General features: G+C 36.3%; 1 protein-coding gene across 1 annotated transcript in view; it reads right to left on the reverse strand.

The window, feature by feature from the left end:
- LOC105569326 overlaps positions 1 to 25,753 on the reverse strand; it is a 281,091-nt gene that overhangs the window by 214,971 nt on the left and 40,367 nt on the right. The window contains exon 3 of the mRNA XM_012025691.1: positions 22,147 to 22,165. Coding sequence (XP_011881081.1) covers positions 22,147 to 22,165 — 19 coding nt within the window. The remainder of the gene's footprint in view (positions 1 to 22,146; positions 22,166 to 25,753) is intronic.

Raw genomic sequence — 25,753 nt, forward strand, 5'->3', positions numbered from 1 at the left:
TGAAACTTAAAATATATCTCAAGTAGGCCATATCTATTGTTAATAAGATTGATTTCTCAATTAAAGATATTTTTTTAAGAAAGTAACAAGAGTGCTTACAAGTGACTATTAAAATCAATCAATGCCGAGGGCAAAGACAGAGGAAGTGACAAGAAATTTATTCTACTTTATTACTACAGAAAGCATTCAAAGGATTACCAATAAAAACCCGAAGTAAATGGCAGCTTGATTAAAGTGTATTCATCCTTTGTGAAGTGGTTTGCTTGCTCTTCCGAATGAACCAAGAAATAACTCTCTAAAAATTTAAATGGGATCTTAAAACATGTTCTCTTCTACGATGTTTTTCTTGCGAAGAATGCGCTAATTGGTCGCATATTGCAGTACGAACTCTATATTGGTAAAACATTTCTAAGGCGAAATTTAAACAACATTTCTAAAGAATTATGAATAACAAACTTGAAATGCAATCTTTCATTTTGAGGCAACTGATTACGTTGCAAAAAAAGAAAACATTCTCAAAGCATTTTGTGCCAGTCCTAATTTTAATAAATAAAGCGGGTCAAAGAATGAAAAAGTAGAAAGAGAAGAAATAGAAGATCACAAATTAATTGGAACCATACGAATTTCGAGTTATTTCATACCGACAAAAAACGATGACTTTTTTAGGTCAGTATTTTTAGAAAGCAAATATGATTATTACGTACAAAAGAGATTAAAATTAAAATATAAAAGACAGCAAAGCGAATATGTAACTTTTATATGCAGATATGAAAAATAAACTTGTACATTTAGTTGAAATATTTTATCAAAATATTTTTAAGCATTCAATATTATAAAAAATAAGGTCATAACAAAGATATTATAATATACAATTTTTTTAAAAGTATAATTAAAGTAATCCTTTTGGCTTCGTAATATGTTGAGTGTAAATTTAATGAAAAAATAAAATAAAAGACTTAATAGTTCTTCAAAACGTCGTAAAAATCGCATTTTATTTTCCGAGGACTCATGAAATGCAAGTACGATAACGGGCATAATACTTTATTAAGCTAACAGACGGGAAAAAAACGATTTCGCAAACAACAGGATTTACACGGAAGAGTCCGGGATGCTTGCCTGAATGGGAAGGCTTGGCAGAAAATCGATCTGCGGCGGACGGTGAACTGCGAGAGGTTTTTTATAAGACAGCTGCGAACAATGCAAGTTGGATTAAGCCCAAAGAATAAGCTCCTCAACGAAGGATGCATCCGCGTTTATGTCTGTACGCGATTCGACGTAAAGTTCTTTAGAGCATGCACAATAGACGAAGATCTCAATGAGTCTTAGGAGATGAGTTTCGTGAAAAGGAAAGTTAGATAGACAATCGCAGTTGCCGCTACTTATGCTACGCATTTCCAAGTTCCGCAAAGTATGTAAATACGCCGTCGTATACCTATGCCGAACACAATACGTAATTCATGAGGCTGCACAGGTGCGTAAAAACTCTTTCGGAACTAATCAAGCAACTCAATTAAGCGAACTCGATTAAATATCATTACAACCGTGGCATGGCAACGAAAAATGCATATCACGTAAACTTGTCCATTTCATGGTTATTATTGTTGTTATGTACTATTAATTTAGATTATCAAAGTAAAATAGCCAATATTAAAGTACCAGACGTGCAGCCGCGAGACCTCGTCAAGGCACTGTGTGAAACAGCGCCGTACCGTCGTACGATACGTCCCGATAGAATTTTACCGAAATATCACAAAAATTGTTCGGCAATCGTTCAAAAATACGTCGAATGCATCTGCTGAGCGTGGAGATCGCACAAGCGGCCGGAGCGGTCGAAAACGATTTAGCGGCCGACCACAACGCCACGGACCTTCCTTCATGGACCACTGCGATTGCATCCGCGCATTTACGCACATCGCTACGCGGCGTTGATATCGGACGAAAAAATAAGGAAGGTTCAATCGATATCTGTGGTATTGTTCGCGCGTCCTCAACACGTGGTCGTGTACAAAATTCTGAAATAATTGCATTATGTTTTATTTTCACGGCTAGTAAATGTAAAATGTAGAATAATAGTTTGAATGTCTATTATCATTCTTTCAACATCGTTGTTCAATCGTTGACTTATTACGTACCCACAATTACAAAATAAAGATACATTTTTTCAACTGAAAAAAGATAATAAAAAGATTTATACAAGCTGATATTAACGTAACAGAAAAATGACCAGAGACTCAGAACAAGTTTATTTTCTACCAGTAAAGATACATCGCGAGGCAGCACACAGAAATATCATGTCTGGCCCTCTCATTAATGGAAAGCACTAATTAGTTCGTTAATAATGATATGAGAGGTACCACAAGCCAGTCAAGAGACAGAAACCAACGTAGTGCAAGCTATATGAGCAGGAGAACGTCCGATGCCATCCGAGGGTGGAGAGCTAGGACGGCGTATTTAAGCGTGATTAAGCCGCGCAATATCGGGCTTTCGGTCACAAAGGGAATTTCGCTGGTTATAGCCGCCTCTAGCTCGACGTCAACGTGGAACCATAACATTAATTAACGTCCGACGGAAAAGACTAACACGATGTTCGATCAAAAGCGTCGATTCACCTCTTCGCATACCGTCGTTCGCTTTTTGTTTTCCATATTTTCCGTATTTGCACAAAATTTTAATCAAGCAAAGATAAATATCTCAATTGATCAGAAAGAGGATATGTACATATTATAACATTTTGGTCGAAATTGAGTTGCTAATGAATTTTTAATTTACATAAATATGCGTATATATTTAAAAAAAATGTTTTAAAGAAACTTACTTTAAGAGAGACTTCATCTTAAAAGAGTAACATAAACTTATACTAAGAAATTTATACTGTTTATGAAACAATTGTTTGTTTTTCTCAATAATATTCTCACATGTATCCTGATTGTTTTAATTAATTCAATTGTACGAAAACAAGATCAAACGATATCTCATTTACAATCCCGCATGCAAAATTTTTCTTTTTTCTTCTTCTACATATAGTAAACACAATAAATGCAGAGTCTTGCTTATAGATGTTAGCAATTTCAACCTATACAGCTTTACCGTAATCTTAAGGAAATAATTTCCCGCAATATTAAGATGTTCGAAATTCACTTGTGCCACGATTTCAAGGGACTAACGAGACAAAGAGAAATCGCGAGAGGGATTGAGGAAATAAACTACTGAGAGAACGTACTATTGAAATTCTCAGCGAAACGCTCACACGGTATGTATAGTTTGACGAATTTTCAGGATGTCTTAAAATTCTCAGCGTAACCATCGTCCTAGGAATTTAAAACTATCTGTCGCTCAAAAGTATTTACTGCGGCGTTAAAATCAACCTTGCACCTCGAAGCACCATCAAGCCGCTCTTTAATGAGTTGACGCATAGAGAAGATTATGAAATTTTAGGTAAAATTTAAGTTAAGAAAAATATGTAAATATAAAATGGATTTCATATATCGCATAGTTTAAAACTATTTCAACAATTAAACTAAAAATTAATTTCCAATGTCAACTTTTAATAAATATTTATATCGACAAAAATTTTATATGAATAAATGAATATTCAAGTGTTAATCATTTACAACATTATTTACAACATTAATAATAAATAATATTGTTAATAATATTCTTGCATATAATTATCGACAAAAAATAACATTTAGTAACGAGACATTACTATTTTGCATAAAATTGCATAAAATTATCAAGCTGTAACAAGCCAATGGTGCGCGCAAAAATTTTTCCGGTACAATCTGACGTGACTAAATTAGGTGGACTTTTATAGCGTTCATTTTTGATAAGCTTCCGCCGCCGGTGTTGATTCGCTTGTGCGCCTCTTTTATGTGATTGCACCTCATAAATTGGGGTTCAACGACAAAAGGAAGGAAGGAGAATATAAAGAAGAAGGGGAGGCAGTCAAATTCGTTGGCGACATAAGTACAATCGCGTCGATTAAACGAATATGTGCCGAGGTTCGCTTATATCGTTGTAATGATACTACTCGATTAATTGCATTATTAGGCAGCGTTTAACATGGCGTTGCGTGTATTAGTCGATCCTAATCGGAAATTACTCAATGCCATCGTATAAATAATATCGGTCGCGATATTAATCGAGAATAATACTCTGAATATAAGAATTCTGTATCTAACTCAATATCTAAAAATTTTCAAATTTTCATTGTTACTCGTGAAATTGTATTATCACTTGTGATTCTCTACCGAGAGGTAAAAACAATAACTATTTATTTCAGAAAAGCCACATAGTGACTTACTATAATGGATAAATAGCTCACTACAACGAGGGAAGTTACAGTAACATTAAACACCGAAACGACCACCGTTAATTTTCGTTACGCTTTGTTCGGATCAGTCGGGAAATTGCATACCAGTCTTCCTTGGTGTTCCAAACACTAGTATCGTCTCGCAGTACACGTTCTCCGTAACATGACCCTCGCCAATCTCCCCAATGCCATAGCTTAACTCGAAAGATCGCCCTACACAGTCGTGACTCATCAACCGAGTCATCCGTTTATATAGAAGCCATGCGCAATATTCACAATTATCAATTTATTATGCCTCGAAAGATGCAAAACTAACTGTTTAATTTTAATCAGAGACATAAATCTATATAATATAATATTATATAATTATGATTTATGTAAAAATTATTTACCCACTGAAGTGAAAACACGACGAATGCTTCAAAAATTGGATTCAACTAATCCACAGTAATCTGAGAAAAAATAAGATAAAAAGAAAGAACCTCTAATACTAATATTTTTTATTTAGTTGTTACAGCTTTTGTACGCGCATTAACGCGGTTGTGCCGTTATAGATTTCATCGTTTTCCCATTGGATGACTCACATTCTCCAGAGGAGGGTGGAAAACTATTCCCGGAAATGCGTTCGCGGTTGAGAACGTGGGGTAAGGTAGGGTGCTATCCACTTAAAGGAAGATAACAGAAAGGAGGGCGGTACGATTCTCATAGTGGAGAGTATTATCCGTCGACCTCGAGAGTTTCATAAAAGCTCCGCTTTCTACCATAAAACTTTACGCGAAATCGTATCGCACCGAACAAAAAAGCGGCGACATTGGTTGCGCTGCAAGTTGGTGCTTTAAAAATATAAATAATAATGGTTTCACGTGCCTTTGGCATAACCGACTGTTTTATTTATTGTACCAAGTGTCGAAAGGTGAAACGGCACAATATTTAATTAATATCTCGCTGTTTATCAAATTCAAGTCAAATCATTTTTTTAATTACTATTTTATGGACCTATCATTATGTTTAATCACGAAATTATGTTACAGCCTGTAATGCAAAAATAACTACTATTACTAAATAAATAATAATACTACCAAACTACCTACTTCAAAAATATTAAAAATAAAATTTGGTATAGTCATGAGTTTATATAATCACACAAGTAGCAATACTGCATGATGGAAACAACAAAACTATAGAAAAAAAAGTTGCATATCATAGCTGTAGCAACATTTGTTATTCCAGTTCGAAAGTGTGATGTGCTTTATTATTGATATAAAATAAACAACAAATTGTCGTTTATATACAATATGACATATATGTGCAATGGCGATAATAATAATATTCTGGAAGTGCATTATTATTATGATGCGTGCGACGAGGAATTCATATCACGCCGGAAATCGTCTAAGCGCGTCCGTCCTTCCCGTGACAAAGGACGTCTTCGTAAAACGATACGCGCTATTTATACGTTCAGTTTTAGGCTTCAGTAAGTGAGCTCTGAGGAGAAGCGAAAAACAGTTTCGATAAGACAGAATTCGAAGAATTTAATCGTAAAAGAGAAATGCGGCAACTGTTTTGATCGCGTGCTTTATAAATTTTACAAACTGGAGAAAGGTATGCAACAGGTCAAGAGTTTAGCAGACTTGGCAGAGATTACGGAATGTCTAGACACGCATTTCATTCCTCGGAAGGTAACAAGAAAAAGTCGTTGACTTTGAAAAAGCCGTTAGTCAAATACCAGAATAGCTTTCAACAATTCCTCTTGTCAACGCAAAATTTTCAGCGGATCGCAAAACGAGTATTCGCATCGAATTTCAATTCAATTTTCTTGGCACTCTTGTGCAGATGTAAACTTGATATTGCCATTTACGAATTGCTATCTATATCTGCAATAACACTATTTTTCACGGCACTTGCAACGCACGTGCATCTCCTCACCAAAGAAACGCAATCTTTCGGACATTAAAGCAAAATTAATTGCATTCCGTAGTGGATTACGGAAGAGTTTCTAGTTAAGAAAAGTGCATGTTGACGTGTCAGTGTAAATAAAAACAGAACGGCGCACGGGGAGAATCCACGAAGAAAACGTGCGCACAGTCTTGTACCTACAGCGAGCGGAGTCGCTGTAGGATGAAAATTGAATTTCTTCACTTTCGTCCCAGTCATCTCGAACTATGTCGTCCGACTGTATCTGCTTCGTGTCAATCCTTGCAATCCTTGTGCGCCATACAAGCGGAAATGCCAAAATACTGTAGAATGTCGTGTAAAAGGAAATCTTATGAAAGTACAAGAAATCGTGATTACGCTCGCATTATGTATAAATTTAATCTTACATAGCGTGCGCTATTTCATGTTCCCATATTCAACTTTCTCGATTTTCTTCGTAGTTACTGAATTTACCCGATTATTCAATGTCTTTTCATATAGCAGTTTCGCGAATTGCATTGCAACGATTCGGAAAAAAGGAACGAATGTTACAAGAAACCATAAGGAGATACATAAAATATAATTACGAGATTTGCATTAAATAAACTCCTTACATATTATTTACTACCTTTAAAATCTTGGTACTATATCTGTAAATATACTATATGTATACATAATATATCGCACATGTGCGCAAAATGAATACATAATATTGCCAGCAGATGTGTAAAAAGATACAGTCGTACGATGTTCTCCGTGTCAAGGCTCAAATTTTTTGTCGACATCGAATCTGACGTAACCCACAAGCTAGAGTTTGTCTAAGATGTTTCTTGAACTCTTGCTGTTTTTTATATCCGATTCTATCGATGGTTTCTTGTTCGTACAATCGACAAAATCATTCATCGTTTAATCGTGATATAATATTATATTCATTCATCCTAATATTCATCCATAGACATCATTTCAAGATGTTTTTAGCTTAAACCTTATTTCTGATTTACTAAAAACTTATTTCAAATAATTATATAATATTATTAAAGAAAATACATACCAATTTTTATTTATAATTATATTAGCAATTTTAACTCTTTTTCACATAAAAAGTATTAATTAAAAAGCTATATTTATATTAAATACTTTCATAAATATTTTGAAAAACATCGCATACGTTTTAAAAAAGAAAAAGGGAAAATTTTCATCGATTTTTTAATCTATTAATTTTTCACAGTTCTAACATTTAATTAAATTAAGTTGCTATGCTCTTTATCACAAGTATCGTATCTTCTTTATATCAAATAGAGAATTTGGCTTTGTTGTAAGTTGGAATAGCATTTATTCAATCCACTCCTGGCTATATGTATATAATTTCGGATGATAATATCTGTTGCGTACAAAAAACAACTTGTCGCTTAACACAACAGAACTCGTCAAATCGATCGATAATCAAAATTGAACGACGCGCGTAAGTATGATCCTCCAGAGCTATGTTTATGCGTGCAATGGCGCAAAGGTGATTAAACACAGTTTCTAGTTAATGAATCGAGAGGAACGCTCGCGAGCACCAGTTTGCGAGATGTTTGCCGATTAAATTGCCACCCCGGTAAATGGACGACGTGTTTCGGGATCATTAGACAAACATTCGAGGACGTTATTAATATCGGTATGTCGCGGAATGAATTGTCCATTTTGCTCTCGGGGAATCGCGACTCTTTTCGTTTCTTCTCGCTGAAAAACGCCCGTGTATTCATCGACCAATAGTTTAAATTTTGATATTACAGATATGCCGATCCTGTAAATATATATCTCGATTTTAAGTCTGTATTGAAAATGTAAACGGCCATAGTTATTGAATTATGAGTGCGCGTTAAAAACTACGTGAAAAACTGGCAATGAGCTGAGAAAATCTATTTAATTAAATGTGTCAAACTGTCAAATTATCTGAAAATATTATAGATAATTATTAAATTGTCAATATGTTTTCAGAACTTTTATATCGCACAATAGATTAATAACTGCATCTAATTGTATTGTATGAGTATAGGTACACATAACGTAACGTCGATCAATTATTTATATGATCATTTTGATTATTGAATCGTTTATCTGAAAACCATTATGCAACCACAGTGAAGCATAGTCGGTTACTCTTGTTAAAATGTCGTAATAATTTTAACCGCTGATAATAACGTCATTAGCACAAACCGCTTATTAAATAAATGGTTTGATGTTACAAAATATTTTGCTAAAAAGCAATAGCTTCTAACCGTTATAAAACTATATAATTATAAATATAATGGTAGTATACTAAATTAAAAATTAGTAGCGGTATTCAAACTTACAATTAGTAATATTATAATATAACTCAGTGCTCGTTGTTTTTTATCGTAAACAAAGATTATGTATGCTGAAAAATTATACGCATTTCTAATTAGAAATGAAATTATTTTTTAAATTTAATTACAAAAATGTACGAGTTGGATAAATAATCAGTACAAAAGCTATTTTAATTAATATAATTTGTTTTTGAAAAGTTATGGAACATTTCACGTTTTTTCCCCATAGCTTTCGTATCTCTACCAGCATAATCATTCCTCCTGAACCATTGAATCCGAGTCGGCAGTCGTAATTGTGCTCGTAATCATACGATCCCCCGGTTGTTCTGGTAATGGCACGATTTTTTTCTTTACCGCTATACCTACTCTTTATAACCCTTTCTAGTAGAAAGAAAGCGGTCGTTGGAACTTGCATTACTCGAATATCAGCAGTACGACTTTCTGGTCGAGGAAAAAAAACTTTAATCTCACAACGACAATACATTTGCCGGAATTGGTATGAAGAAATAAATAATGCGAAATCAGCGAAATTTGCAAAACGAGAATTATATTAATATATGAATCTTTACGTAATCTTTCTATTTATAATATGTCCGTACATACTGATGAGAAAATGGAATTTGCTATCTCAAGATGAATATTGAGTTAGATAAGAAAAATAAAAAATCCGTAACGGGAAGTATGAGGATGCGGTGAAAAGGGATAAGCTATCGAACATGATCGATGCTGCAGGTTTTTCTTGGATCGAAGCGAATCGCGACGACTATCCGCCGAGCGTTTTCCAAGACGGCTGCACCTTGATATAAAGCATCGCACTCTCCGAAATTACGCGACCCATCGCGGAGAGTATCGCCCTGGGCGTTTCCGAAGAGATTCATGAATTATGTAGATAGATCGTGATGTGGGAGGAGCGTCTAGCAAACCGGCAGCACGATCATCCGCCGAACGTTCCTGGTCGCTCGGCAGAATGCTGTTTGTCGGCGATGGGTTTGATGGATGAATCCGTGCCATAGACTCCACTCCGAGAGGGGTGACACTCTATCAAGCCGCCATAGTCATCATGCAGTCTCGTCATTCATCCAAGCTTTCGTATTATTCGCGATTATCCACCGCATTGACACGCGCGTATCTTCGGAAATGCTCCCATCAGATTCGATTATGTGTACATGTTGCAAACAACTTTTTATCACATCGTTACACGAAAGTTAAAATGTCGCGACACTGCCTCGTATGCCTTTTCTAACATACTTGAAATGTTAATTTTTAACACCGATGTCGGTAATTATACATACAATATTAACGACATTTCATATAATATGCAGACTTGTAATACGGCCATACTTATTTATACGTACGTGATGTGTACCTTTTTATTATTCATAATCTAGAACAGCTTGCGGTTTGTTCTCTAATGTACATATATGATCAGATGCATGTTCCGAGGTAAGATTATTCGAGAAATAGCTTGGCGAAGCTTTGCTATAATATATTCATGAGCTAGCGAATTCGCGAATCTTAGATAGGCTGAATTTGCGACTGAGCATGGATTCACTTATTTCATTGAGTTTTCAAACTTTTCCTCGTACTTCAGGAAGTATAAGTTATCGCAATATTGCGAGTTGAAAAGGAATAATGCCAGGCGTTTCTCAAAAGAGAATTACAGCTTGATAATATGCATCCCGTGAGAAGAGGCTTGCATTTGTAGATTGACTAAATTAGAAAATTACGATAGAGGAGAGCCGTGTCAGAATTCTTTTACCAAGATTACCAATATGGAAGGAACTATCGTTTTTCGATTACTTTGTGGTAACCTTTTCGAGATAAGTGGTCGAGTAGACACAAGAGTACGATGTTCTCCCGAGAGGAGGATGATATAACTTCACAGAGAAATTCAATATCCTGCTTGTCGTTGCTCGCTATCGGTTCTGAGTCGAGATCGGATGCAAGGATGCGCTCGGAATAATGGGATAAATGATTTATCAAACCACTAGACTACGCATAAAACATACCCTGGAAGAAAATGAAAAAGACTTCCCTCAGGGAAAGTGGAGGAAAGATCTTTCCTAAAAGACCTCTTTCTCTTTACACTCGACGAAACAGAAATGCGCACAAAATTTATTAATTAAGTATCAACAGGCAAACATCTAACTGTATATTTCCTTATAATTTTATGACTATGTCGTTGCTATCAAACAATCAACAATTAGTTGTTACAAAGAACTGAAGATAGACTTGAAAATGTCTTCAAGGAGAGCGTGTAATTACAAGGATATAAAAATGCAGAAAAGATTACATTTAATGGAATAGCTAGTATTCCATCTATATTGCTGTCAATCTTACAATCCACACAAATGAGAAAATTGGTTATCTTCCTAATAGCTTTAGCCAGTTAAATAAGAATTGAAACTATCGGACATTGAATTGTCAATCGTGACGATTGATTTAAAGAGCCGATAAAATTCTTACCGAATTTTCTCTTTTAAAAACAACAACAGGCTGTCAGCAATGATGTCAATCACAAATTGAAATCGCGCGACTCGCGACGGAATGGCGGGAATCGCCAGACTCACTTCTCCTGCGGTATCGATCTCACTTCTGCCCCTGCCCGCTTTTACCCCTTTGTACATCCCCTTCGCAGCCCGGCCTCTCCTCTCGCGTTCCGGACCAAACTCCCTCCCGCTCGTCCACACAACTCGGTAAAATCCTCGACGACTCCTGTTAGCGACGAAACGCTTTCGACGATTTTCCACGCTCGGCCTGACGTCATATCCGGAGCTTCGAAACGCTCCGAAAACAGTACAACGAGAGGTGAATATCCACCTCCTCTCCCCATTCCTTTCATGTTTTTGAAATGCGCACGTATTCGGCGGCTTGACAGAAACAAGATTGCTTAGTGACGCAGTAAAACAAATATATTTATTTCTCGTGAGGCAGAGAGAGAAATTTCGTATGTATAAACTCGCCAATGATTTATACATTTTCATAGAAAAAGGTAAGCCATTATTAATTCCACAGTGCACAACGGAATTATAAAATGGAATTTTATGACATAATCGCGTAACACAGAAACGACAATATTCACAAAAGTGTGATTGCAATTATAAAAACTCGTATCCTCCTAATCCGCAATAAAAAAACCATTTTGCACATAATACAAGAGAAATATTCTTGTTGCGCGGTCGATTAATTATTAATTTATTATTAATACGAATATCCTAATAAAAGAGACTTTCTCGAAAAAGGTACAGCTATCGATATCGCGCTCCTTTCCCCTGTTCTCCGTGTCGATATCTTTCCTCGTTCAAGACACGTAAATAATAGGGAACGAAACAAGGCGTGGGTCTACACTGCGTTTCCTTGACCACCTTCTCGCGTTGAGATAATCGATCGCGAAGATGAGTCATCCCTCTTGTAAAAATTTCAGCACGGGATGTGATCTCGAAGGTCCGTGAAAATAACCATGAGATATCATAAGAATATTACATAAGATAGCTAAAGATTAAATTTAGTAACTTTAAACACAGTAACTTAATAAAAAACCTTAACAAAGCAATTTCAATACACTCGTTATATAAAAGTTGCTGATTCAATATAATATATGCTTAACAGACCATTCATAAAATAATTAGATAAAGTTGAACCACAGATTAGTCATAATATTCTTTATATTCATATTAGCAGAGGAAAGTCCTCTATTATGGGATAGGCTCCTAATATGAGATAACGAAGTTTCTGCTAAATTAATAGGCGTCATCTGTTGGTTCCACCATGAATTTATTGTCCTTGGAGTGAAATCTGTTTAGTGAAAACTTGATTTATGCAATTGTTGCGAAAAAAGATTTGTGATTGAATTTGGACGTTGAAAATCTACTATCTCGTATTAGAATCCTATTTCATAATACTTTCCTCTACTATAAATAGTACTAGCGAATAATGTTAATAATATTTAATAAAATAATATGTAATTAATTTGATGGTAATGATGATAATGTTTAACGAAGCTAATAATTTCCACCTTTAATCACCATTTTATGCACCAGATACCACAAGCCCCTCATAATGGCGCCACATAAACGCTCCTGTACACTGTGTCAAAAGACACACGAACAAGATCCCCAATTTACAGTAAACCAACACCCGTTATTATTGGATAATTATACTTGTGCTGAAAAATTGCGGCCGCGATAAAGTAAAAATGCGAATATAAAGCTGGTTCTGTGCACAAATTTGCTCAGAAAAAAATTGCGGTAACAATTTAACATGAGCCGGAAGCTTCCAGCAAAGTTCGGTCGTTTCCGCCACGAAACGAGATCGTACCTTATATTCTCAGTTGAATTATACATATACATATATACCGTTCAATAAAAGATTCTCTAATTTTGTACGAGAAAAGAATTAAAGAGAAAAAAAGGGAGATATAGCTACCTGCAAAACTAAACTTCCAACTTCCAGATTCACGTTCATATAGAAATTCTTGGGTGATACTAGTTGATAAACAGTCCAATAATTAAAGAAAGCAATGTCCAATTGACACTGCCATTTACTTGTAACGAAAAAATATTTTCGTAGTGTATAGAGATTGGAACAGAATAACAGACCGGGATCATTTCGAAACATTCGCGAGTGGCAGTTCGAAACGCACACGAGTGGCCCGACGCCAACAAAATGGCTCGCTTGACACGGTATCTTGCGCACTTGCGCCCAAACAAGCTGACTTTCACTCAGCGTTTCTTCCGCTCTCGGGCTTTCATAATAACGCGAAAAGCTCGTTGCACGGCCAACGCAGAGATTCAGCTTCTGTCCGTCATCGGATGGCCGCAGGATTGGTCCTTTGCATAAAGGGCCTTCATGTAACAGCTTTTGTAAGCACATACATGGTGTGTACAAATGCAACACCCCTTTCCCCTCGACATTTCTTTCACTTTGACAATCCCCAGACCTGTCTCTCTTTCTCTTGTAAGTCTATGTTACGTCACGGATGCGGCTGCAAGTCTGGTTCGCGGATGTCACTATGTTCTCGCGCGATAAGAGTCTAAACATGCACCAGGAGCGGAGATGGCCGTCTCGTTGGTGAATGCACGACATGATAAAGGAAGCGAGACGGGAATTGCCTTGCGATCGATAACACGCTTACCGGTAGTTCCACTAATTTCGTCTCGTCTCGATACTTGTCTGTGATAGACGTGGCTCGATAAGAAAAGACGCAAGTTACTTTGTTGCGTTAATGTCTCGCACGCATTAAACATTGTATATCACTGCAGGATATAATTAACTTTGAAAAGATTTTTTTTAAATTTAGTTGTTACACTTGTCTTCTGTATCATCAACAATTATCTATTCCACGCACATCTCTATATTTAAATTACTTTTAAATAAAAAATGTAACCAATTTTCCACGCACACGGAGAGACCGATATGGTTACCACATGTCTAATTAGAGTTGGCACAACCCCAATAAATAGTAATACTTGGGACAGCTATATCTGTGGTGGCCCATACCCATAAGTAGTTGAGACAATACGTCTTGTGCAGCAAACCTAGTGAATGTTGCAACCCCACTATTTATACGGCGACATTTTAATTTTAGTTATTTTTGCCTTACCTCAACGCTCGATTTAATAAGTATTTTCAAGTTACCAGTTCAAATTCAATTATCTAGAAAGGTAGAATTATACGAAATAAGGGGTAAACTCACAAGCTAACTTAATTGTAACGTTCTTTTTAGTTGTCGCGCTGTTGTCGTACACAAACTTATTTTCCTTTGCTTACGTATCGTACAACTATGTTTTACTCTGTTGCAAGGGGTCGAAGTGAGCCACAGGAGAGAAAATCCATTTCTATTATGTGGAGAAATAAATGAGTGTCGCTACGTTGCATCGACAGGTAAAGGCAGTCTCGGCGCAGAGACCTACACGAACGTAAATCTAGCTCGATCTGGCACACCCAGAAAATGTTCTATTTGATCCTCGTATCTGATTCTCCTGACTTGTATGATACTCCGAAGAAAAGAAAATACTACGGGCTTATCTTCTTGTTATCGCCTATGAACGAGGAAACTATCGAAGCAATAAAATTGGGGAGAACACGTACATACACGCTCCAACTTGTAGTAGACAAAGCGTCGGGAAAAAATATTGCAATAATATCTGTTAAAGAGAAAATTACGACGCATCTCCCTAGCGTTCTTTAAAACAGCATGGAAACATGAAAAGCATCAAAGTTTAAAATTCACACGGTTGAAGCTCGAGATAATCATGTCCATTAAAACTTACACGCGTTTCTATCCCGCGAGGAAAAGCAACTTCCTGGCTGCGGGAAATGAGCGCTTCAGGCAAAATGACAAAACGAAAGAGGAAGAGAAAAACGAGGGCGACGGGCATTGCAGGAAGTAACAAAACTAAAAAAAATTCTCGAGAAAAAACGTGAAAATCCTAGACGGACTGACCTATCGTCCCACTTCTTCGTAGAGTTTACATATAAGGATCGGGGTTTTCTTTTGGTTTACTAAACTGGTCCGATCGTTTGATCGAAAACCAGTTTGCGCGACGTGCTCCCTGACGATTCGTCTCGCTCGCCTGCGCGCGTGTGCGTGCGCGTGCGCGTGCGCGTGCATAACACAACATCCTAGATTTGAGATCCGATTATGCGCCTACGAGGTAAGGAATCGTTGAGACAGAGCAAACAGACGAGCTAGTGGTTAAAACTGCTAGTGCCTCCGTTCATTTCTAGATGCACGCGTAAGTCGACCAACAATGCGAAATGGCGAATAGCGAATGGCAAAAAGTAAATTGTAAGAGGAAAAACATCTATATTTGTACTACGCGATTAAAACATTTTCACACATGTGTATAAAAACCATATGTATATAGCAAAATATAGAGGAAACGCCCCTATATTGAGATAGACTCCTTCTGCTAAATTACTAGGCGCCATCTATTTGGTTCCACCATGAATTGATGCCGTTGGAGTGGAATCTGTTTGTGGAAAATTCATTGTTAGACCGTGTAATCGTAGCGAAAAAAGATTTCGGATTCAATTTGGACGTTGAAAACCTGCTACCTCGTATTAGAATCCTATCTCCTAACAGAGGACTTTCCTCTATAATAAGGATACGTTCTTTAAAATAAATTTCCTACGATAATAAGTAATAGACATGCTTTCCCAATTTTTCGACAATTTATGTTGTTTGGAATACAAATTGTTTAGTATATTGCAATTCTCGCTATAATGGAACAATTTAACAGCATTACGGACATTGTGAGACAAAAATTGTGAGAGCTCTTTGAGCCAGAACTAAAAAAAGTTGCAATGTTGACAAGACTGGTCACGATCTGGCAAAAAGGCAAAGCTGAGAACAATTCGCAACGGTAAACAAGCTCTATAATATCTAGGAACTAGAAGTGGGCGTGTATAGACGCGGTCGGTACTCTTAGAGAACGGCATAGAGGAAAGAAGCACAACTACCGTTTGTACTTTCCTGCGTAGGAGCAACATATCCTCCTACATGCATGGAAAAATTGGATGGCGTTGCCGGTGGTTACTGGCAATGAACTTGTTTTCAGGTTACAACACACTAACTGAAATAAAGAAATATAGCGCAGAAGAAAAAATTCGCTAAAAAAGTCGAAAGAACCATTATTGCTATTACGTTTAACCTGGAAATAGACTCGGAAAAAATTAATTCCTTAAGTTTTAGGATTCTTTCAATCACACATTGCTCAAAATAATCAAAAAAATTTCTGCTAAAAGTCAAACTTCTTCAACCATTCACCTATTTATCGCATTTTTTAAATTTCGCAATCGATAAAAAAGATAAAATATAAAATTAAATAAAAAGTTTTTAATTTAACTTTACATTTTATCGCTTTTTTCGAACTGCCAAATAAACAAATGTCCAATTTAATTTAAATCTTTCTAAAAACAGAAACTTTATAACAAATTTCTAACTTGGATATTTTATAACAAAAAATTGCAGAACCAAGATAAGCGTTAGCTCAGCCATTGAACAGCAGGACAACTCGAGATCTTTGCATACTCGTGTTATACGCCCATAAATGTTCTATATTCTATACAACCCATAGTGTAAAAGAAAACAATACCTTCAGTCATATAACCGTAAATTCGTGGAGTATTGTTTTCACGTATAAAAGAATAGAAACGAAATTTTCGATATGTTTTTTCAAATACTCTCGTAGGTGTGACTTATATTAACTCACGAAACTCCGAAGAATGACAATTCGACAATTTCCCTGTTGCGTTTCGTTTTATTTACCATTTTATCGCATAATATAAAGAACATAAGTTTTTACATTCGGCCAAGCAAAGATAACTACGTCATAAAGTTGAAAATTCCACATAAACTTATGTTACTAAACTTCCATCCATTTTTTAACATCGTTTGCAATCAGAATAAAATACACGCGATCTTGTTAGTTTACCCGAAAAAAGCTCGCGTTTGTTTATACAATTCTTCACGCCCCTGCCTTCTTTAATGCGAAAACATATTTAGGCACTTGTCGGAACATTCTATTTAGAATATCGCGAGAGTGATATATGCGACTATGCAAAATACAAGCAACAAAAGAGGAGACAGAAAATATGAGAGACAGAGGAAGTGTGTAGACGGTGGAGTCACGACGCCTTACATAATAGTTGGCAGTTGGCACAGTTCTCGCGCACGGCTGTCGCTTATTCACGCGTGAAACTTGCACGAGACTAGGGGCACACTCACATACAATTGGCCTTGCAGGGAAAGCCAAGGGCCACAATTTTCGCAATATCCTTTCGTCTTTTCAACACATTATACCATCGAGAGTTAATACAACGTAATGTTGTAATATCAATTAATATCTTGCAAACATTTGTAAATTGCATATAAAAATATTAATAGAAATTAATATATACACAAAATGTAGCCTTATTCATACAGCATTTGCAGTTCCAATGCCGAAAGGGATTTTTATGAAACGGTTATTAAAATATTTGTCTTTCGAGATACGACAATTTCTTACGTGAGATATAACTGAGAATAGAAAATGAAGTATGAATCCCTTGGCGATATAACCATTAGCGAGTCGACAACGGGAATCTTTGGTGACTTTATTGTAAAACGGTCAGAGTCGATTCACAGGCGGTTAACGTACAATAACAGTTAAATGAAATTTTTATCGAGGTTCAACAAAGAAGAAATAACAGGGTGGAACGAGGAAAGAAAGCGACGCCAAATTAAGATCGCCTGTCTCGAACAGACATCTAAGAACCGCCAGTTAATTGCACATAATCGATAATAATCGAATATCTCGGACAGGACTTGAAATGAGGCACGGCGCGCCAAAGTGGCTGGTATAAATAATCTTGTACGCTTCCAGAGGTTGCCGATCCCCGATGTGTGCGGAATAACGAATCAGTCACGACGTGGCGAACACCTAAATATTGCGCATACACGCTCGTGCAACTTGTACGAGCGCGACGAACAAGTGCGCCGAAAATAGACGCCGCGTCTCTCTCCATTTGGCTCACACAGCAACGTTCGAGCGTTTGTCTATCTTGGCGGACATACATCCAGACTGAAGGAACGGCGATTCTGGAGAATCGTAAAACTCGCGTGCAGTCCACTCGACGATTACTCGCTAAGGATTTCTGCCAGTGTTCTCAAGAGAAAGCCAAAGGGACCTCGTTAAACGACTAATTAAATCGTTCCAGTTCACCGGGCCACTACTCTTTCTTCAAACCGCTAGAAGTAGATCGGTTAAAGCTTCGAGCGACTTTCTTATATGGTTACAATGCGGAAACGAGTTGTTTTTCGTGACTTTCATGACTTCGCGAAAAACATAGATGTTGCTTGTTGCAACTTGTATGAATCTATAAAACATAGAAACAATGATAAAAGAATTTTTTTAAATAGAGAAACTCTTATATAAAGGAAGAAATACGAATAATTAGAGGAGATTTCGGTCGGGCTGGATCTTGGTAGCCTAATAGTAATAGTTTTGCGTCAATTTCCTCCATTTTTTCCAACTCAATATCGCGCGCCGATTATTTGTAAATCTCAAAACACAGCCTTCTGTTGGAACAGTAAGTCCACATACTTTAAATCGATAATCTATTTAATTTTTGATGCTAACAATCGTATTAAAAAAAGGATATCTTTCTATTAGTAAAAATCGATAGATATAATTTCGTCGTGCAAGATAAACATGTGATAAATTGAGAATTAGCTTTAAATAAAATGCGTTACGATCAAATCGCGGTAATATCCATAACATATTTGCTTTAGTCATCGTAGTTGGAAAATAGAAGCATCTTGTTAGTATGCGCATTAATTGGATGAATGATGGCTAGAAACACTAGCTTCATCTGGGAACCACCGACTGATTAATTAAATTTTACGATTTATGCCGACGAGGCGCGCTTCCTTCAGAATAGAACGATACTGCGGTCAGATAAATTCCCCGCGGCACCCGGAAGATACGTTGTAATGCGGAGAATATGAAACGATGAGGCCTCATTTTCAGAACAATCGTTCTTTTGCGCCGTCGAAATTAATCACCACGGAAGCGCAATGCGAATGCATTCCTGCATTAACAACGCGTCTAAAGGTGCGAAAAATTGCGCAATCACTGACGTAAAGAGAGACAATTATCTAGATTAAATCAAGGATTATTAAAATAATCAATGAAATTGATACAGCAATTTGAAATCACAAGGCATACACTGTTACGTATATTAGGGAATCTAAGAAATAAATAAAGCGCGTGCACATGCAACCCAAACTATCTTACAACACTATCGTTTCACTCTGTCCGCAAAGGGAGACAATAGCTTGCTCTTATACGAAGGACAGAGATTGTAACTTTTAACGAAGCTCGGAGTCCAGGTAGAAAAGAATGCGTTCGAAGCGGCAGATAACTCGGCACAAAAGGAACGAATTATGATTTCGACGTGGAAGCAACAAGGACAAAGGAAGAAAAGAACTGGTGGGCCGAAGAAAAAACTACGAAGGAGATTTCGTGAAACAAAAGACTCCGAGCATCTTGACCTGACTCGCGTAGTAATTGGTTAAATCTCTCCTTCTTTTTTCAAATCCTCCGCTTTCTGACAAATGACATCAAATCGACTTCAAGTGCTTTTATTGAACTTACAGATATTGATCATGTAAAGAGATTTTTCAAAGTATTCATTATCAAGAAATTTGTTTATCAAAATCAAGATCGGTACTTCAAAATTTTATATAACTTGTGGTATTATCACCATCAAATACTGTTAACTTTTTAAAAAATCACCCCGTTTAATCCTAAATAAGCCCATTCTCTTCTAATAGTAAAACTTTAATTAATTTTATTTCAAGAATGTCTTGAAGTGGAAACTGGCATAACGCAAAGTTTACGTTTCTGTCTGTGAAAAATTCTATTTAAAAAGCTTACTACACAGCGAGGAAAATGCTCGTTGTACCCAATTCAAATATTTTCGTTTAGAAAACTTGATTATTTCTCTCTTAAGTTAATTGTATCATTTAATATAATTATTTAAAAGATATTTTTTATGCAATTCACACACACTGTTAAATTCGTAATAACTCAATGAATCAAATTTGACTGAACAAGTAGTCGCCACTGCTCCCATTCAATATATTGTTACTTTTAACTATCATGTGCAGTAAAATTTATTATTTCAACACAAATTGTAGTTAAAAAGCTACAACTTTTATTCAACTCAATTTATGGAGTTTTTAACTCCATTGTTTAATTAAAATAGCGACATATTAAGCAGAAGCGGCGACTACTCATTGAGTTAAATTTAACAGTGCAGTATTCAATAAAATACATGTGTTACAAAATATCACAGGTGCGCGATATTGTTTGATAATTTTACATAAACACATTCGCCAACGTGCCACGTCTTTTCCGTGAAAGAGACAAACGTTTACATTTATCCCGTAAATTTGAACAAAATTTCACTAAATGTTACACACTCTTCCTCATCTGTTACGTGACTATAAAAGGCTAATAAAATAACTAAAGTAGTTTTGAGTAAATTTTGAACAAATAGCGTATTTGTCGCACTTCTTTCTTCTCGCGTCGCAATACTCGAATTTCATACGTAGGACAGTTATTCTCAGTTGCTTTTCATTCAGCGAATGTCATGCGAGTTTGGGAATTTAGTGATTTGCATGCGAACTTGTATAGTAGCCATTGTAAATTCGCTCTGCAATGTCGAGTGCTCGTCGACATTTCGATCGTCGAAATTTTCATCGCGGTACTTTGTTTCATTGTGTATTCGGTAAAGTCGCTGCTTTGTGATTTCGTTTTTAGCATTGCTTTACCGCACGCACGTAACGATGTCCGCAATACGCTCTTTTTCTTCCGTAAATTTAACATGCGGCTCCGTCGCGTTGCGTAATTCCCCTAAGCGTTATATCGCGTGAATGATGTAACGTCAGTGCGGATAAATATGTGCAAATAGCCACGCTATTCATATTATAGCGTTTATTAAGCGGGAAATCCGTCCTGCTTTCGCATTACTATATGCATGATAAAAAATTACCTCTAAAAACAGAATATTCTACAATCATTTTTACAATTTGTTCATTATTGACCCATAAATACCTATGAGACTTTTTTAACGTGGGGATATGACAGGATATACTTGATAAGATCAATCGTAATCAAGCTAAAAGTACACGCGACTTGCAACTAAGAATACCCGAAGATTAATATAAACCATATAAATTTTATGAGCTCTAACACGTTGGTATTTTCACACAGTACCTAAATACATAAATAATATTTAGTGAGCAATAATTCGTAAATAATTTTTAAAGGCAATATAAAAAAAGTACCACGATAACTGTCATATATTTTATATTACGAACATTACGTTTTATTTTATGTTTGATATTTGAAGGTTTATCGACAGACGAATCCACGCATGCTCCTCAACATGGCTCCTTTCTGAGCAAACTGTACCACTGGTTGGGTCGGTCCTGCGCCCCATGAAAGGGCTCCTCGAAACCAGTACCCAACGGCAGTGACGAATTAGCGCCGTGCTACATTCTCTGCACCAAACTTTCGACCGCGCTGCCTTACTAAATTACAAACAAATTACCACTCTGTAGACGGGCACGTACATCCACATCGTGATTCAAAGCAGTTCGATCACGGCGAGACTGCGTGAGAAGACGGATGATGCGAACATCGCACGGAATCTGCATTTTCAATCTGTAGTGTCGTAGCACTTATAATGCCTGCTTGATAAATAAATATACACGGTACAAAATTTTATGTTAATGTTAACATTTTTCACTTCAACTAGACTATATTCTCTTCCACCATCTCTTCTTTTTACGCTAAAATATACTTGTGTATAAACACTTTTATTCTTTGCTCCAACAATAAGAGTTGAATATGTTGAATCCATTAATTTTCAATGTTTTTATAATTAGAAACACTTATAACTAATTTCTAATATTTAGAAAGCGTATAGAAAGCGTGCATTTTCTTTATACGCGCAATAAAAATAAAAGAATTACGTTCGATCTCTCACTAGAAAATTTCTTGCAATTTAACTCTCGCACGAAAGAAGATTTACAAGGAGATTTACTGTCCGACTTGTACAATATATTCTTGCCTGAATTTACAGTAATACTTGCTAGACGCCCAGAAATGTTATTAACCTATCAAGAGTATTGAAATATCAAGGTTTTTAACCAGAAATATTCACCATTGAACAAATACACGCGTCGTTTCACGTTAATACAGTTATATTGAAACAATAGAGATAAAAGATAAGTCAACGATTCCAGCACGCGATAAGGAAACATAGCGTAAAGTGAATTGAGAAAGCGACGTGTACAAGAATGGATTATGTAAATTGAAATATATAAACGACGAAGATCGACGGTTAAACGATCATTAAAAAAAAACATCCTGAGGTCTAATAACCACCGCGTTCGATCGCAGATGGAATTGACCTTGATCCCTCTCTTGCACGCGCGAGATATTCATAGGCAGCCTCGATTATTAAGGTCGGCTTCTATGAACTGCATAGAACTAAACGCTTGTGATCGTGTTTATGCGCGGCAGCCTTTCTAGAAAACAAATCTCACTTGTTCTCAGCTCGCATACAGCAATATATTTGCGGGCGGCACTAATCGCGCGATTCTTCATCAACCTAATTATGACTCAAACGGCATCAATGTACGAATTTATACCGTCTTTAATCAGTTAGCGATATAACACTTTTATGATACCGATTATTATCATTGGAGGCAAAACTGATTAAAATAATCGAGATGTTACTATAAAGGCCCATTTCACAAACGTTGGTTAGCTGTTAACCAGAGTTCAGCCAACTCTCTATCTTTTTCTATATTGTTCTCTAAGAAGAGACAGAGAATCAATTAACGTAGCTTTTTATCATTTGTTTCACGTTTTTCAATAAAAAAAATTGCCCACGTCACATAAATATGTCAGGAAAATATCCTACATCGAATGTCCATTTGAACTTGTCTGTATCTTGTAGTTACCTTGTCACGTACAACGATTATCACACAGCTGCAAGCAAATGGCTCGTAAAATCGTATGCGTAAGCATCAGCGTAATCTTAACACTTGAGCTAATCAGGAGATTTGCATGACACGTCGCGTAACATAAGGGCGATATGGGTACAATGGGAGACCGATACAACACAGATAACGTACGGCGGAGTTGACCAATCAAAAATATAACCACCATTTGTTTGACTTTGACGTCATTTTTTCATTAAAGAACGTAATAACACGCGATTTATTCTGGAAAAAATTCAGTGTTTAATATAATGAAGTCTGAAGTTAACTTCATATTATTATAATATACCATTTACTCAAACAATTTTTCAATCAAATTCGTGAGAAACACGATTTTAGAACGATTTACAAAATTTCTCTCTCTCGATTTCACATACAAATTACGTTAATTATTTGTAAACATATATTAATTTATTGTAGAATAGATCTAATTTTAGAAGATTGGTAATCACTAGTATACACTGTTTTATACTGAATTTTCATTGAAATTCGCAATATTGAAAAATAGTATTTTCGTCGCTTAAAAAAACACAGCTTACACAGTTGACAAATTTATGTTAAATTTAACTAAATTTATGTTAAATAAAAATTTTGTGTTAATTTAACATAATATGGATATGATAAATAATCATACTCTGTCATTATAATATTTTAACACAAAATAAATGCAGATCTCAAAATAGTTTGAAATAAATTTTGTGTAAAATTTACATATTTTTAGTGACAAAATGAATTTAAAAAATGTAATTTTGACATTTTACAGATGTAATAAATCAAATGACGGTTCGAAATCACTCTCACTAGTTATATAGAATAAAATCAACATTTTATTCTGTAAATTTAACAGTTGAATTTTGTTACTAATAAAACAGAACATATGTATTGTGTCAGATTAAAAAATAAGTACATATTGTGTTGTTTTAACATTTCGTTTCAGTTATTTTAATAATTTTACATTTGACGTCAATTAACACAAGAGGAATAAGTATGTTAAATTAACGCATGAATGTGTCAAACATTTAACGCCAAAATTTTAACCAGCATTTTTTTAAACAATAAAACACCAATTTTTCAACTTTGTTAATTTCCAACAACAGAATTAAATCTATGGAATATTTTTATTGCAACGACGAGACAAAAAGAAGCACGTCAAAGTTTCCATGTCTCGGAATCTTTTTTTATATACGTAACGCAGTTACAGGATTCAAAACATTCTAAACAAATCCGCGTGCGATATCTTTCCTTCGCTATTGATCGAACTGGTCCCCAAAGAGGTGGACGCGGGAGAGGTGGTTTAACTAATTTTCTCCGCGTCCGCGTCACCCCAGCCCATTTCTGTACCGGACGATGCCGTTCTCCCAGATAAATTCGAATGCGCTCTATCGCATTGCGTGAGCGCAACACAAGAATAAAAACAATATCGAATAACAATACGACCGCTATCATGTGTATACACCATTCGCTCGACCCGTTTGATGGTTATTATCGCGCGCGTAACAATCGTACATTCCGATCAAAATTTTCGGTTGGTCTCCCTGAGTTTTTGCGTTTGGAAATGCGTGTTTCAATTTCAACCCGACAAAGACAGCTGACATTATCCATAGTTTAATGTAATTGACACAACGTTTATAGAAATTCTTCTTAAAATTGCAAGCGCGGAAGCTCGCAGAAAATGTGATTCTTACAAGAAAAACAATATATAGAGGAAAGTATCCTATTATAAAACAGTCTCCTAATATAAGATAGGGTTTCCGTTAAATCCTGGAGCGAAATCTGTTTTGTAGAAAATTCACTGTTAGATTGTGTGATCGTAGCGAAAATTTGTAATTGAATTTAGGTATTGAAAACCTGCTATCTATATTAGAAACCTATCTCATAATAGAGGACTTTCCTCTATACATAGCATTCCTATAACACAAATTGAAATGATCATCGTAGCATTGTAGCAATTTGGAAACAAGAACGAACGATGAGAATCGAGCGTTTCCCAAAGGTTGATTTAAATTGGCGGGCAGACAGAGGGAGAGAACAGGGGATTGAAATGACTGAATTTAAAAGGGATACGAGCAGATGGGAGGGTGGGGGGGGGGCTACGACACGAGTTGTCTAGCGTTTAACCCCACGCAGCGCGATTCGACCAGGTGATTTCGAACTCCACCTTGATGCCGGGCATTATTCAACGAACAAAAGTGGTGCGAGACGGAAAAAAAGAAGGGCTGCTTGCTGGGCCATACGGCGCGCTCCGAAATTATTAATTATGCTCCGTGCACAGACATCCACGCGCACCCGGATATCCGTGGCTGGCGAGCACTTCGGGCCATTTTGAACCCGCCATCCAAAAAGAGGAAACGTGGCACACATCGTGAGGAAATTACACCCGTTACTTTTTCCACCGCTGCGGTCTTGCCCGAAAAAAAAAAGAGCGTAACTGGCAATTTTCGACACGAATATCGGCGTCTCTTCGACGGCCGATCCGACGAGAAAACGCTTGGTAAGTTTTCGAAAAGTGTTACCCATCTTAAAATCGAGCCACGGAAATGTGATACAAGTAATAAAAGTACAGTGCACTTTGATCTCCTTTCGCATCGTTATTTTATCGCAAATGAATCATATGTATCCGGTGACATCCGC

The sequence above is a fragment of the Vollenhovia emeryi genome, unplaced genomic scaffold (assembly GCF_000949405.1).
Source record: "Vollenhovia emeryi isolate VEMERY1.0 unplaced genomic scaffold, V.emery_V1.0 DF939124.1, whole genome shotgun sequence".
Taxonomy (NCBI): Eukaryota; Metazoa; Arthropoda; class Insecta; order Hymenoptera; family Formicidae; genus Vollenhovia; species Vollenhovia emeryi.